The sequence below is a fragment of the Pelophylax lessonae genome, assembly GCF_965119305.1.
Source record: "Pelophylax lessonae genome assembly, chromosome: 6".
NCBI classification, from domain to species: Eukaryota; Metazoa; Chordata; class Amphibia; order Anura; family Ranidae; genus Pelophylax; species Pelophylax lessonae.
In genome coordinates, this window is record NC_138773.1 from 233,589,973 (window position 1) to 233,606,860 (window position 16,888).

The following is a 16,888-nucleotide window of genomic DNA, read 5'->3' on the forward strand; positions in this document are numbered from 1 at the left end:
TGACTGTGGTTGGGCAGAAACATTGGCTGGAAATTCATGGACAACAATGTTCTTTTCAGGAGAACATTAATGGTTACAACTATGGCAGGGGAAGGGATAATGCCCCGTACACACGTGCAGATTATCTGCAGACTTTTGTATGTAGTGCAAGGGCCTGCCGGATTGCATACAAATTGAAAGTGTTTAGGTTTGACCTCATATTATATGGTTTTGGTAAGTCTGCAGACAAAAGTCTGCAGATAATCTGCACGTGTGTATGGGGCATAAGTTTCATAGTCAGTCATTAAAGGTGCCACTTATTTCACTTGGAACAACAGTTTTGTAACCTGCCTGACCAATGTCCTTATAGGTAATAGACAGTCAGGAGCGCTCTATGAACATGAATATGCTGCTTCATTGATCTAAAAACTGCCACAATAGAAGACCCACATCTCATATCTATGGGTGCCCTTGTACACACTGCATTCCTTACTTTCATGATTGTCAAATAGCGCATTAAATTAGTAGTTAGAGCTCTAAACATAATCATTCAAACCAACTATGCAAGTACTGAAAACTAATTGGCAAGCCAGATGGAAGCATGAATATCCAAATTCAGCACATCTGTTAAATTGTGACCAGTAAAATGGAATGTTTTAGCACCACTCAGGTGCTTTATCAGGGAACAACCAAGTAGATAATATGAGTATTGTGAATCTGGTCTTTAATGCCTTACTATTATTTCTTGAATTTTTTCAAACATGAAGGTGCATAGGATTCTAAATCTTTTAATTTATTATCTGGCTTGCCAACTGGTTTATGGCTTTTTCTTTTTGAGTATGGTTTTCAGCCATTGGCATTCCAAAGTAGTTTATTGAGACAATCTCACTAAGTTCTGAGAAATTATTTTATTGTTGTTAGTAATGGCAGTAAGGTTAAAGTGAAAATTGTTAAGCATAATAGGCGTAATGATGGAAAAAAACTGCTTGCCCCCAAATTGCCAGCACTCACAAAGCATAATCAATCTACTAAAACCACTTTAGCATTTGCAATTTTAAATCTGATAGTATAATCCCATAGGATTCTTTCATGGACTTTTGGCAGTATCGTGCTTAGTGACATCTAGTGTCATGCACATTTTAAAACCCACCACTTTTTTTAATTGTAAGTTTCCATATTTCTAGATTTTTCTTAAAAATAACAAATCTTTACAGGTATATTTATTACATAGCACAAGAGCATACAATGTCATCAATTCCAACACATCCCTTGCAACTAATCTGCTCATAGGTGGTTAATCTGGGCTGATAAAATTCTCCAAGCCTCAAGTGATTGAAAGGGACAAATATGACAAATAGAGTTGCTTGGCACCAACTGTTCAGAGAGTAATAGAAGTAATGTGCCAGTGTGACCCCTTTGTGTGACTGCACAATGAATCCACATCTTCCATCATGGTCATTTAATAACTGTGCAGATGTCCTTTGGTATGGCAGCTTGTAAGATAACAAAATAGCATGTACGCCTTTAGAATTTGGAAAGTCAGGTCACGGAAACATTATTATCATTATCAGGAATATTTGTAGTGGCGGCCAATGGTCCAAGACTCAAAAGGAGCCCATGCTTACTTATTAATATTCACCAGTCCCCTTGTCTGATGCTACCTGGTAATTAAAAAAGCATTACCTCTCTGGCATATAAAAGAAGGCAGTAAGGTTAGTGAGCTATTTTCTTTTCTCCCTGGACTTACAATAATTTGTCTCTAGTGTAACTGTAAAACTTGGTCTTGATGCAACCAGTCAATCAGAGAGGTACCGTAAACTCAGAGAGAGAAATCTGCATACCATGATTTATGCAATACTTGCCCAACTACTTGCTTCATTATATCATGCAGTGGCAATTGGGCATTTTTAAATGGCTAGAATTGAGATTAAGACATTGGGGTTGATTTACTAAAAGCAAATATGCTGTTCACTTTGCAAGAGGACTTTTCCCCTAGCCTGGTGAATATGTTGAAAATTCACTTTGGAAAGAATATGCAATCTCATGCAAGGAAAATAAAGAACAGCATTTTGCTTACACATGATTGGATGATAGATGTCAGCAGAACTTCACCTCAGATAGGCTGAACAGTTTATTTGACTTTAGTAAATCCACCCCATTCTACGAGTAAATGAGGGTGAAGAGTGGAAGTCAAAGGGGAGAAAATCTGCAGAGGTAATCCCTGTACACATATGCCAATTATCCAGCGGGACATTCAGCCCATGTGTACTGCAGCTGATCCAACAGAAGCCAGCCATTCGGCCAGCTTCTGTCGAACAGGCATGACCGAAAAAGGTCTGCTGACTGGCTCCTGACCAATGGCTGAGAGCACTGACAGGAGTGTTCTGGAGGGGGGCCGTCTATTGCATGGTTAGTACAGTGGCTCTGACCCAAGCTGTCAGTTTTTTTTTTTTTTTTCATTCAGCCCGCAGAGTTGAACGGAAAAAAAAACTAGCAGTGTGTACTAGTCTTTAGTGTGGAGGGCAGACAGAACTAAAACAAAAGAAAAGGTAAAATGAGGTGTAGGAGAGAGCAGCGAGAGCTAGAGAGGAGTGCAAAAGGGATAAAAGAGTTAGATTGGAGTTAAGGTTGAGGCACAGAGTGTTGAAGTATGGTACAGGAGGGGGCACAGAGAACAAGAGTGGGGTGCAGGTGGGGGCACAGAGAACTGAAGCGGAGTGAAGGAGGTGGCACAGGGAGCTAATGTAGGGTGCATTTGGCTACTAAGTTAGAAAGTAGCACAATAGTTTTTAACCAATTATGACATTGTATTTATTAATTGACTTTGACTGTGATAGTGCTGGGGCTAGTAGTCCAATAACATGCTAGAGAGTAGTTATTGTTCAACATCTCACAATAAATACTTAATTTGTAAGTAGTATGTGACAGACACAAAACATATAATCCTTTTGACATGTCTGAGGGTAATGAGGAGGAGGGTACTTGAACCAGAAACAACCCAGGGCCCAAGGTACACTTGATCTGCCACTGGTTGCAGTAGCTCTTGTTCTCCTAAATAACTTCCTCACTACCATTAGTAGGGGCTCTCTTTACATCTTTACACAGTCCAAATGTAGCAAGGCAACTAGGACTTAACCTTAGTGCTGCAAAGGTGAGTACAATCTTAAAGTCAAATTCCTGCAAAAAGATCATTTTTTTATTACTCTCTTTGGGGAAAGTTGAGGGGAAATCTCCCCAGCCATGACATAGACAGATAAAATACTTGACAGGCGGAGGTCTTCCTAAACATATGAAGTAAGCAGTTAGTTAAAATTCTCGGAAGTGCGCTTTTGACAGTGATTTTCCAACTTGATACAAAGCTATACGACCACGATGGTGGAGCCTTGAGGAAATACGTATATGAATATGTATATGAACTGGAGATCCTGCCAGCAGGAGATAATTAAGACTGATGTTAGATTCAGTCTGGACCATCCTACACACAACCCTATATTGAGTTCACAGAGGAAAATAGGAGAATCCCTAATGCATCCTAGAATATTTTATGTATTTATTTTTTTTATAGCTGGGGCTTAGGAGTTGCCACATACAGGTAAATAATAAAATCATAGGATTTATAACAAAAGTCTGTTTTCTTACTGACCAGTTTGATGTAATTAGGGTTTAGCAGTGATCTTCTTATATATACAACTGTACTTTCTGATACATTTCTACACCCCCCCCCCCTCCTTTATTTTTTCCTTTTCCTCTACCCAGTTCCTATGGTCCACTTGAGAGCACCCTACCGTCTGATCACATTGGGGGCCTGAGCCTACTATTCTGGGTGCAAAAGCGTAATGCAAAATGTTACACCAATTTGCGCATAACTCTGGCCTCATTGAATTGCTTACTTGAAATGTATTACTTTGTACACTGTATTGTATGTCATAGAGTGATCCTGACTTCCCTTTGATGTATTTTGCACTCTGTATATCTAAGGAAGCTTAATAAAACATTCCCTGTTAAAAAATTACAACAAAAAAAATCCTTAAACCCACTGCCCCATTTCTCCTTAAATAACCCACCCCAGTCCCTTACTCTGTAGCAGAGCAGTGTCTGTGCAATGTTTGCACATGATGTAACTCCAGCATACAGATAAGTCCTAAACAAGTTGATAAGGGTCAGTACGCAAGCAGGAAGGCACGATGCTGAATAGAATTTCTACCCAAGGTTAAGAAAACAGTGAAAGGACACAGTTCTACTACAGAGGTAAGGGAGAGGTTCAGGTGGCTGGAGTTAGGGCAGGTTAGTTCAGGCGGGGTGGGTTGGAGGATTGTACGTTTAAAGTACACTTGTCCTTTAACTAAAGTTATTTCCTTTATAGCGAAGACATGCTCACTAGAGGCAATCCTTTAGATTGAATAGACAAATGAACAGAGCACGTATTTGGGAAAGTAGGAAGTCATACTGTGTGAACCCATTACTAGTAATTTATTCTGTTGAATAGCTCAGGTATATTAGTGTCAAAGGCATAAAACATCAGGGACATACACAAGGTATTAACATGGTTAATAATTCATGTATTTACAGTACATTTTAATTCATTTGTAGGAGAGGGATCATGGTGACCCACGTTTTACTGTGGGACTTCACCCACAGGTTAATAACACCCACCATGCTCAATGCAATCCATCCTCTCCTTCAGCTAATGATGTACATTAATGCAAGCCAAAGCTGCAATAATTAGAAAGTGCATCATCAGCAGCTTCATAAGAGTTTTTTTTTCCCAGTGTTTTACAAAGTAACTTCTTTACCGCTGTCATTAAACGATCATTATGAATATTTGCTAGTCATTCCCCTACTCTTGGCAGTGTGAAATTTATTTGTTAATTATGAACAGGGATTCCACAACAGCAACAATATGACTTTCTAAATTTACTTTATATTTAAAGGCAATCATTACAGGTAATGCTAAATAAAAGAAATAGAAACCTACAATGAAACACTAAAAATATAATACAAGTATTATAATTATTTATTATTATGCAAATAATAAAAATAGAAATGTAACCTTTCTGAACAATCGCATACTCACAGTACTTAAAATAATAATATTTATTTCGCACCCTTTTCAAATTATTACCTAATGGCATGTGACACTTTATTTTTGGGGTTTTTGGATTGCATTTCAGGATTGGATTTCTTTATGTTAATATAAAGCTGTTGAAAAAAAGGGGTTTTAAGTCAAACCTGCATCCTGGAAGTCCAGTGATCTACACATCAAAAGCAAACATAGACAAAGAAGCATGCGGGCTAGAACAGCGAGATCATAATGCTCACCAGACTTTTGCTTCCAGTGAGAGGTCCTCTAAAAACTCCTTTGATGTTTCGGAAGTGGCCTTTGCTCAGGTGTGCGGAGCTGATGACTATGTAGTAGCACTCCATTAGATTGGGCTTCGCATGCAAAAGAGCATGCAGGGATTGCTGCCAGGCAGACGGATCCTGATGCCCATATACTGAGGGAAGGTGGGATCCTATGTAGTGTCTGCTGGCAGAAAAAAAGAGAAAACAAAAGTCTCTAGCAGCGTGCGGAGAAGATGCCTCACATCAGTGGCTGCATGAGGATTTCTCTCTTTCTGATGGGCTGGGAGCTCCTGAATGGCTTATTATACGAGAGGGCTCTGTCGCTTCATTGCACATAGCCAATGAAAGGGAGGCGTCTTAGCTAAAAACGAGAGCCATCAGGAAAGAGCTTATGTCACACGCTGCTTTGATTTTCCCTCACCACTTTAGATTAAGAGGCACTGTAGCTCCATGTTTATTTCACTACAGCTGGCGTGCTCATGCATCTGTGCATTAAGCATGTTTTTTTTGTTTTTTTTCCATCCTATTATTACTACTAAGAGGCTTCGTCAATCCATCACATGCGTCTTCTAGTAAATCTTTTTGATGTATGTGTTGCTCGGTAGGACAATGCTGGATGCTGCTGTGGGGAGTCTGCACAAGGCAAAGATGCTAGCAGAGCATTTTCTCGTAGTCTGTTAGCTGCGTGCTGGATTTACAGCGCCAGAGAAAGAGAGATTGAAGCTAATTTACTAAGGGATTATGTTTTAAGGCTGGCCAAGTGATCTTGTGTTCACGTCAAACAGCCATTCTGCATAAAGGGGCACTATTATCCAACACTGCAAATATACTCATTTCACAAATATAGCTAAAAGATTACCATTACCATATCTGCATACCCATTTAATTAATCTCTTCCTAATGGTCTCTTCATGGATTTTAAACCTGATAGAACACAGAGCTTTGCATAATTCCATCTCTGACTTCCACCCCTGCCACATGTTACGAAATGATTGCAGCAAAAACAATAACAAGAATATATTACTTTTACAGTGGCCATACACGGAATGATTTTTTTATTTGATCGAATTTTCACTCAATTTACTGTCTGGGAGAAAAATATGATGCGCAATACACTTAACAATTTATCTGCTTTCCTAGAACTGGATAGTCGATTCAGACAGACCCGAATTTTTTTCAATTAAATCGGATGTATTTATTCAGGATCAATCGATGACACAGTATGAGCTATTTACAAAAACATAGCTGTCCAAATGTCACAGCATTGGCACAGGCATTGCAAGTAAGGCTTGTAATGTAGAAAAAAAACAGAAGTGCAGCACCTAAATAAATAAAGTGATATGAAACATACATGTGTGACAGTCATTAACCACTTCAATACCGGGCACTTTCACCCTCTTCCTGCCCAGGCCAATTTTCAGCTTTCAGCGCTGTGACATTTTGAACGACTATTGCGCAGTCATGCAACACTGTACCCAAATTACATTTTTATCATTTTTTCCCCACGCAAATGGAGCTTTATTTTGGGGTATTTAATCACTGCTGATTTTATTAAAATTTTTGGTAAAAAATAAAAAATATACACTAAGATTTTGAAAAAAAAAAGTTTTTCCTAGTTTCTGTCAGTAAATCTTGTAAATAAGTAATTCTTCTTATTCACTGATGTGTGCTGATGAGGCAGCGCTGATGGGCTGCACTGATGGGCACTGATGAGGCAGGCGCTGATAAGGCGGCACTGAAGAGCACTGATTAGGTGGCACTGATTAGGAGGCACTAATATGCCGCACTGATGAGCACTGATTTGCAGCTCTGATGAGCACTAATAGGTGGCACTGATGGGTGCCATGGATAGGTGGCACTGATGGGCACTGATGGACGGCACTGATGAGCAGGCACTGATGGGCACTAAAAGGCAGCACTGACTGGCATCTCTAATGGGCACTGATTGGTGTCACTGATGGGCACTGATTCGTGTCACTGATGGGCACTGCTGGGGCTGTACTGTGATCAGGGCACTGATGATCAGTGTCCTGATTACCTGTACTGGTCTCCCTTGTGAGGAGATGCCACTGATCAACTCTCTTCACCTCACACTGACAGAGTGTGAAGCGAGGAGAGGCGATAAACGGCACTTCCTTGTTTACAAGTGTAGCACCCTACAGGTAGTGATGTCCCGAACATAAAATTTAATGTTCGCGAACGGCGAACGTGAACATCGGCAAATGTTCACGAACCGGCAAACATTGCGAACCGCCATAGACTTCAATAGGCAGGCGAGTTTTAAAACCCACAGGGACTCTTTCTGGCCACAATAGTGATGGAAAAGTTGTTTCAAGGGGACTAACACCTGGACTCTGGCATGCCGGAGGGTTATCCATGGCAAAACTCCCATGGAAAATTACGTAGTTGACGCAGAGTCGGGTTTTAATCCATAAAGGGCATAAATCACCTAACATTCCTAAATTGTTTGGAATAACGTGCTTTAAAACATCCAGTGTGTGTATACGATCAGGTATGATGTTGTATCGATCAGGTAGTGTAAGGGTTACGCCCGCTTCACAGTGACAGACCAAACTCCCCGTTTAACGCACCGCAAACATCCGCAAACAGACCACAACCGACCAAAATGGGACAGGAACTGGGCTTTAAGGGTTAGGGTTAGGGTTAGGTTTAGTGTTAGGGGATAGGGTTAGGGTTATGGTGAGATACTTAGAGTTAGAGTTAGTAACCCTACCCCTATGCCTCTAACCCTAACCCTCTAACCCTAAGCACTAAAAATAACCCTAACCCTAGCCCTAACCCTAACCCTAGCCCTAACCCTAATTCTAATTTTTTTTTCTGGTTCTGGACATGCTACAGAGCTGAAACTTCACAGGTACACTTTTTAGACCCCCAGACACCAAAGCACACAAAAAAAGTTCTTAAAAATTGTCATTTTTGATAGAGAGCCAATTATTGAAAAAAATAAATAAATAAATAATAAAAAAAAATGTCTTTGGATTTAGTGTCTGGGGGGGTCTAAAAAGTGTACCTGTGAAGTTTCAGCTCTGTAGCATGCCCAGAACCAGAAAAAAATTACGAATTAGGGTTAGGGCTAGGGTTAGGGTTAGGGCTAGGGCTACGGTTAGGGTTAGGGGGTTAAGTTTAAGGTTAGAGGGTTAGGGTTAGGATTAGGGTTAGGGCTAGGGTTAGGTTTAGGGTTAGGGTTATTTTTATGGCTAGGCTTAGAGGGTTAGGGTTAAGGTTAGAGGGTTAGGGTTATGGTTAGAGGGTTAGGTTTAGTGTTAGGGGATAGGGTTAAGGTTATGGTGAGATACTTAAGGTTAGAGTTAGTAACCCTACCCCTACCCCTCTAACCCTAAGCACTAAAAATAACCCTAACCTTAGCCCTGACCCTAACCCTAGCCCTAACCCTAACCCTAGCCCTAACCCTAATTCTAATTTTTCTTCTGGTTCTGGACATGCTACAGAGCTGAAACTTCACAGGTACACTTTTTAGACCCCCCCCCCCCCAGACACCAAATCACACAAAAAAAGTTCTTAAAAATTGTCATTTTTAATAGAAAGACAATTATTGGAAAAATGAAAAAAAAAAAAGAAAAAAGAAAAAATTCTTTGGATTTAGTGTCTGGGGGTCTAAAAAGTGTACCTGTGAAGTTTCAGCTCTGTAGCATGCCCAGAACCAGAAAAAAATATGAATTAGGGTTAGGGCTAGGGTTAGGGTTAGGATTAGGGCTAGGGTTAGGGTTAGGGCTAGGGTTAGGGGGTTAAGTTTAAGGTTAGAGGGTTAGGGTTAGGATTAGGGTTAGGGCTAGGGTTAGGGTTATTTTTATGGCTAGGCTTAGAGGGTTAGGGTTAAGGTTAGAGGGTTAGGGTTATGGTTAGAGGGTTAGGGTTAGGTTTAGTGTTAGGGGATAGGATTAGAGTTAGTAACCCTACCCCTACCCCTCTAACCTTAAGCACTAAAAATAACCCTAACCTTAGCCCTGACCCTAACCCTAGCCCTAACCCTAACCCTAGCCCTAACCCTAATTCTAATTTTCTTTCTGGTTCTGGACATGCTACAGAGCTGAAACTCCACAGGTACACTTTTTAGACCCCCCCCCCCCCCAGACAATAAATCCAAAGAAATTTTTTTTTATTTTTAATTTTTCCAATAATTGGCTCTCTATCAAAAATGACAATTTTTAAGAACTTTTTTTGTGTGATTTAGTGTCTGGGGGTCTAAAAATTGTACCTGTGAAGTTTCAGCTCTGTAGCATGTCCAGAACCAGAAAAAAAGATAATTTTTCAGTAGAGCAGGGATGGGGGGAACCCTCCTTTTACACCTATATGATCTTTTTTTTCTGGTTCTGGACATGCTACAGAGCTGAAACTTCACAGGTACACTTTTTAGACCCCCCCCCCCCCCGACACTAATCCCAAAAAAGTCATGCCTGCCTCCAAAAATGCCTGATAAATATATAGAAAAAAAATACTCAAATACCGGCCCTAAAAAGGGCTTTTGGGGACAATAGATATATATATATATATACATATATATAAATTACACAAATACCAGCCCTAAGAAGGGCTTTTTGGGGACAATAGATAGATAGATATATATATATATATATATATATCCAAAAAAAACCTCAAATACCAGCCCTAAGAAGGGCTTTTTGGGGTGCTGTCCTTACAGCAGGAGTGTACCAAGAACACTGACTAACAAGACCAAGAACACTGACTAACAACTGTCCCTAGGTATTAACAGCAGCAGCACTTTCCCTGCTCTCACTAACACACTGCTTCAGAATGATCTAAGATGGATGCTGCCCTTGCTTATTTATAGGAGGTGGGATGGTGTGGGAGGGAGGTATGCTGATTGGCCTGGAATGTGTCTGCTGACTGTGAGGTTCAGGATCAAAGTTTGCCTCAATGATGATGTATAGGAGGCGGACCGAACATCGCATATGTTCGCCCACCGAGGCGAACGCGAACATGCGAAGTTCGCCGGGAACTGTTCGCCGGCAAACAGTTCGGGACATCTCTACCTACAGGTAGGTGATAGGTAAAGGTAGAGTGGGCCTTGTCTGCCTAACAGCAGGGCTGTGATTTATTAGTCAGGGCATCATGGTTTCCAGGTGTGCCTGCTGAAGGGGGAGTCTCCCCACTGGCTCCTGTGAGAGGCTTCTCATAGGGTGGTGGAGAAAACCCAATCAGGGGACACATCCAGGCTTGTAACTACCCCAGAAGGCAGATTGTGCTGCAAAGGATTCTGGGAGTGGGTATAAGTTTGGGTGTGGCGCATGACACAATGAATTTGGCAGGAGTAGAGTCCCAGGAGGGAGAAAATGGCTGTCTCCTCTCCTGTCTGAGGAGGAGGATCTCAGGGTGCTGACTGAAGATCCAGAGAATGCTGAGCTAAGCAGAGGGGATTCGGAGTGCCGAGAACCTGTGGAGAGTCAGAGGGGTCCAGTCCCAGGAAAGCCTACACAGGTCGTGAGTACTAAGGATTGCCCCTGGGGGTCTGCCTGAAGTTAGAGGGGACCACTCCGGAAGAGGTTCGGGGGTCCAGTGCCAGCTAGTGGTGAAAGGGGTTACCTAGGTTGAGGACCCTGAAGTGACAGAGGGGGTACATAGTCAGTGGACCCTGAAGAGCTTGAAGTGTAAAGGGGGCGCCTGTGGTTTGGGCCCTGAAGTGCTAGTGCACAGTGTGAAGTGTGCCAGTTGAGATTGCAGCAGTACAGGAACTTTCAAGGAGTTTTCTCAGCCAGTGCAGTGCTGGAGGGAGCCATTCAGTGACTCTGAGCTATTGCAGTGTTACAAGTCAAGCAGTTTTACAGTCCTGGATCTTCTGGACTAAAGTTGAGGATCCAGCACAGTTTCAGTAAATACACAGTGTTCAAGCGTCAGGAAGCGCTGGCTAGCGTCAGCTGGCGTCAAGACAGCGCTAACAGGCATTTTTGCCAGAAAAGTCCCACAATTGTATCTAGTTGAGCCTAAAGGAGTATCCCACTCATTCCATTCTCCCATTCCCTTAAATACAATAAAACAACAAAACAAAGATGCCGGAGTTGTCAATGTCTCAGTGCTCACACCCAGGGCCACAGCTCACAAGGGCTGGAGGGGTAACCGGTACCGATGGCAGACCCACATCAGGCCACAGGCCTGAAAAACCTGCTACACATGTGACCAGCATCATCGGCTCTTTACCAAGATCGGGGTGTCCTAGCAACACGGCGCGACCGTGATCGCCACAATGGTGCCCCCGGGCGTGCAAGAGTGGCAAATCTGCGGTGCCATCATATGACGTCGTCCCAGAACGAGAGCTGCACAGCTCCACTGTCATTTTACTATCCGGTGGGCAGGAAATAGTTAAAAAAAACACCATAAACAACAAAAACATCAAAACTTTCCATAAAGAAAATAAAAGTGCAAAAATAAACTTATAAATATGTAATACCCAAAGAAAACCCTCAGCGGAGGCTAACCAGAATGTAAGTAACCCCTTATTCAGGATGGTCAAACATTAGACAATGAGGATCAATCCCATGGCAGGAATAAACATCAGCATAAAAACTTCCTAAGACCTAAACCCCATAGAGAATCTGTGGGGTATTGTCAAGAGGAAGATGAGAGACATCAGACCCAACAATGCAGACAAGCTGAAGGCCACTATCAAAGAATTTTGGTCTTCCATAACAACTCAGCAGTGCCACAGGCTGACCATCTCCATGCCACGCGATATCGCTGTAATTCCTGCAAAAGGAGCCCTGACCAAGTATTGAGTACATACTATAATGCATATTGACATACTATTCAGTAAGCCAACATTTCTATATTAAAAATCCTTTTTTTTTTTTTATTGGTCTTATGTAATATTCTAATTTTCTGAGATACTGAATTTTGGATTTTGACTAGCTGTAAGCCATAATCATCAAAAAAAAAGAAATAAATGCTTGAAAAATATCACTATGTGTGTAAGTTTCACTTTTTGAATTGAATTACTGAAATAAATTAAGTTTTCGATGATATTCTATTTCTCTGAGATGCACCTGTATTTATACATTTATTGTGCACTTTTGGATTCTTTATGGAAAGTTTTCATGTTTTTGCTGTTTGTGGTGTTATTTAATGACTGTCACACATGTGTGTTTTAAAGCACTTTGTTGATTTAGGTGCTGCACTACTGTTTTTTCTATTTTGATGTGCCTGGTAACAAAGGTATAGGTGTTCAGCAGCTACAGTATTACCTATTCAATTACTAGCGCGGGTATTTTTTTCCCCTTTTTACTAATTCTGTAAAGTGTCTAATATGTGTATTTCCTATGATCATCTGCTCCCGTGGCCTTCTAGTGGCCATAATGCAGTATTTTCCTGACTGAGGTATTTACACATACATAACCCGGAAAGAGGCTCAGTCACGTAAATATATGTGACTGAGTCTGTCCCTGCCACCCCGCCGCAGTATATCTGCAGGAGCAGGGCAGCAAGCAGTTAACCCCACACATACAAGACCACTACCTTCATTTAAAATTGTTTAAACTATATATAAATGTTAACTATAAAGGTAATCTTCCTTGCTTTACAGTTAAAAAAAGTCTAAAGAGTGTGAGGAAATGTGAGCATGGCAATGATTATGAAAGACCTGGGGCCCCCAGGTATAAAATAATAAAACAAGATTTGCCACATACTGTAGCATGCCATGGTGAACAGGAAGCCCTGATGATCTGTGCTGCCCTATCAGTGCCAAACAGTGCCATCAATGCTGCCCATTAGTGTCATAAATTCTGCCCACCAGTGCCCATCAGTGCTGCCGATCAGTACTGCCCATCAGTGCCTCCCCATCAGTGCCCACCCAGCAGTGACCTTTAGTGCCATCTATCAGTGGCCATCAGTGCCGCCTATTAGTGCATATCAGTGCCCATCAGTGCCACCTATCAGTACCGCCTATCAGTGCTAATCAGTGCCGCCTATCAATGCTGCATATCAGTACAGCCTCATCACTGCTCATCAGAACTGCCTATCAGGGCCCATAAGTGCGGCATCATCAGCGCACATCAGTGAATGAGAATAATTACTTATTTGCTAAATTTTATAACAGAAACTAGAAAAAAGTTTTTTTCTTTTCAAAAAATGTTATTTCTTTTACGTTTGTTTAGCAAAAAAAAAAAAACTGTGGTAATTAAATACCACCAAAAGAAAGCTCTATCTGTCCCAAAAAATATAAAATGTCATATGAGTACAGTGTTGCATGACTGCGCAAAATCATTCAAAGTGCAACAGCACTAAAACCTGAAAATTGGCCTGTTGAGAAAAGAGGTATAAGTGCCCAGTCAGCAAGTGGTTAAGGTTTGAACTATTTATGAAAGATCCTCCAGGAAGGCTATCCCAAGTATGTGCAGTGGTTTACACTACAAGTGATAATAATTAAGTAATATTATATTACATCAAAAACATATGGGATGGGGCATGTGTTCTTATAATATATTGATATAACATTTGGAAACAGTGCTGCATGACTGAGCAATTGTCATTCAAAATGTGACAGCTTTAAAATCTGCAAAATAGCCTTGGGGGGGGATAGAGTCCCTGTCCTGAGTCATTCACTAGTGTGTACATTTTAACTTGAGCTATTGAGCTCTGTAAATAACTGGCTTTTTACAGATGGTGGTAGAGATGTCTTCCAAACTCATCTTTAGACAAACTTCAAACTCATGCTCTTTTTGTACTCCAGTGGGCTGCAGGCTGGGTCATTCCTGCCCCACAGCTCACAGAGGGCTTCAAAAGGAAGGGGGGAAAAGGGAAATGATCTCTAGTAATAGGAAGATATTAAAAACATGTGAAACTGAGTCCAAGGTTCCACCTGACTGACAAAGTATATTTGTCACCTAGGTTTTTCACATATTGTAAGGGGCTCCAGGGTTAACCTTTATGAGTAGCATAAAGCCTCTATTCCAAGGTCCACTTCTTACCTGGTAGTCAGACATTATTATTATTATTATTATTTTTAATAATCTCAACTGTCCACAGGCCTTGTCATCCTTGGCGAGGTGAGTATTGAAAAAGTAGGACCAGGTACCAATAGAAATCAGTACTTGCTCCCCCCTTCTTCCAAAAAATCCTATAACTCAGTTATACAGTAGGCTTGGGGTAGGTAGTAAACCAGTGATGTTCTTCTTTAAATGCACAAATAGTAATAACATGTTATTAACTCCTTCTGGACAAGTGTATGCTTATACAGTATCTCACAAAAGTGAGTACAACCCTCCCATTTTTGGAAATATGTTATTATATCTTTTCATAAGACAACAATGAACAAATTACACTTTGCTACAATGTAAAGTAGTGAGTGTACAGCTTGTATAACAGTGTAAATTTGCTGTCCCCTCAAAATAACTCCACACACAGCCATTATGTCTAAACCACTGGCAACAAAAGTGAGTACTCCCCTAACTGAACATGTCCAAATTGGGCCCAAAGTGGCAATATTTTGTGTGGCCACCATTATTTTCCAGGACTGCCTTAACCCTCTTGGGCATGGAGTTCACCAGAGCTTCACAGGTTGCCACTGGTGTCCTCTTACACTCCTCCATGACGACATCACAGAGCTGGTGAATGTTAGAGACCTTGCGATCCTGCACCTCCTGCTTGAGGATGCCCCACAGATACTCAAACTTTACCCTCAGCTTCTTTTGCAAGGCAGTGTTTGTCTTGGAGGTGTGTTTGAGTCTTTATCATGTTGGAATACTGCCCTGCGGCCCTGTCTCCAAAGGGAGGGAATCATGCTCTGGTTCAGTATGTTGGCATTCATGGTTCCCTTAATGAACTGTAGCTCCTCAGTGCTGGCAGCACTCATGCAGCCCCAGACCATGATATTCCCACCACCAAGCTTGACTGTAGGCAAGACACACTTGTCTTTGTTCTCCTCACCTGGTTGCTGCCACACACGCTTGACACCATCTGAACCAAATAAGTTTATCTTGGTCTCATTAGACCACAGGACAGTAATTCATGTCCTTAGTCTGTTTGTGTTCAGCAAACTGTTTGCAGGCTTTCTTGTGCATCATCTTTAGAAGAGGCTTCTGTGGGAGATTAGCTCGGTGGCGGGCGTGGATGCCCCCTTGGGGGGATTCGTTACACAGGGAGATAGCCGAGAAGTGGTTGCAAACAACAGTTTGGTTTATTCATGCAATTTTCATCACACAAGTGCAAGCGTCAAAAACATCTATATAAAAATAAAACACAAAATAAATCCTTGCCACTGTGGGCGGCTACCTTCTCACATACAGGAACCTGCCTACGGAGTCTGTCTCCAACCTACTGTTGGGCAAACTTTGCTGATCCTACAGCAGACACTCAATAGTCCATTTATTTTCTCTTCTCACAGCACATGTTCATTGGACTTTCCTTTCACATAGAAAACATCCCTTTGTTTGTCTCTTCACATAGCAACCATTCATTAGCTCGTCTCTTCACATAGCAAACAGTGCATTTATTTCTTTCCACATAGAAATAGTCCAAGACCTCACCTTAAGTAGTCTTCACACTTTTTACCCTCCTCAACGCACATCGCTCCAGGAGGTCTTCTCCCATGCTCACACAGCGTCGGGAGGCACACATCTGACTGTCCTCCTCACCCCAGCTTCACACAGCGTCAGGAGGCAGCAATCCTTCTCCCAAGCTCACACAGCGTCAGGAGGCAGCAATCCTTCTCCCAGGCTTCACACAGCGTCGGGAGGCACACATCTGACTGTCCTCCTCTCCCCAGCTCACACAGTGTCAGGAGGCAGCAATCCTTCTCCCAGGCTTCACACAGCGTTGGGAGGCACACATCTGACTGTCCTCCTCTCCCTAGCTCACACAGCGTCAGGAGGCAGCAATCCTTCTCCCAAGCTCACACAGCGTCAGGAGGCAGCAATCCTTCTCCCAGGCTTCACACAGCGTCGGGAGGCACACATCTGACTGTCCTCCTCTCCCCAGCTCACACAGCGTCAGGAGGCAGCCATCCTTAGACTTCCTTTGGACAAATTATAGAGGCCTTAACTTCCTCATTCCGAACAGCTGAAGGCCTTTCAACTTCCTTAAGCCAGTTCTGGCTACCTTTGCAGCCGACACCCTATAGTAATTGGTGAATTTTCTAAACCAGGTGGAAATGTATCTCCTGTCTGTGACTACATCCACAGATTTACCAGACTTCCTGTCACACTTCCTTCTGGGACAACAGCCATGCAGACCAATTTGATGCAGTGTACGGCGTATGGTCTGAGCACTGACAGGCTGACCCCTCATCCCTTCAACCTCTGCATCAATGCTGCCAGCACTCATATGTGTATTTCCCAAAGACAACCTCTGGATAAGACGCTGAGCCCGTGCACTCAACTTTTTTGGTCGACCATGTTGAGGCCTGTTCTGAGTGGAACCTGTCCTGCTAAACTGCTGAATGGTCTTTGCCACCATGCTGCAGCTCAGTTTTAGGGTCTTGGCAATCTTCTTATAGCTTAGGCCATCTTTAGGTAGAGCAACAATTATTTTTTTTCAGATTCTCAGAGAGTTCTTTGCCATGAGGTGCCATGTTGATCTT

General features: G+C 42.1%; 1 protein-coding gene across 1 annotated transcript in view; it reads right to left on the minus strand.

Annotated features, from left to right (window-relative positions):
• The window catches only part of ZNF804A (zinc finger protein 804A), a 247,070-nt gene extending 241,469 nt beyond the window's left edge, over positions 1-5,601 (minus strand). The window contains exon 1 of the mRNA XM_082261348.1: positions 5,299-5,601. Coding sequence (XP_082117474.1) covers positions 5,299-5,403 — 105 coding nt within the window. The 5' untranslated portion in view covers positions 5,404-5,601. The remainder of the gene's footprint in view (positions 1-5,298) is intronic.
• Between the last annotated feature and the right edge of the window lie 11,287 nt (positions 5,602-16,888).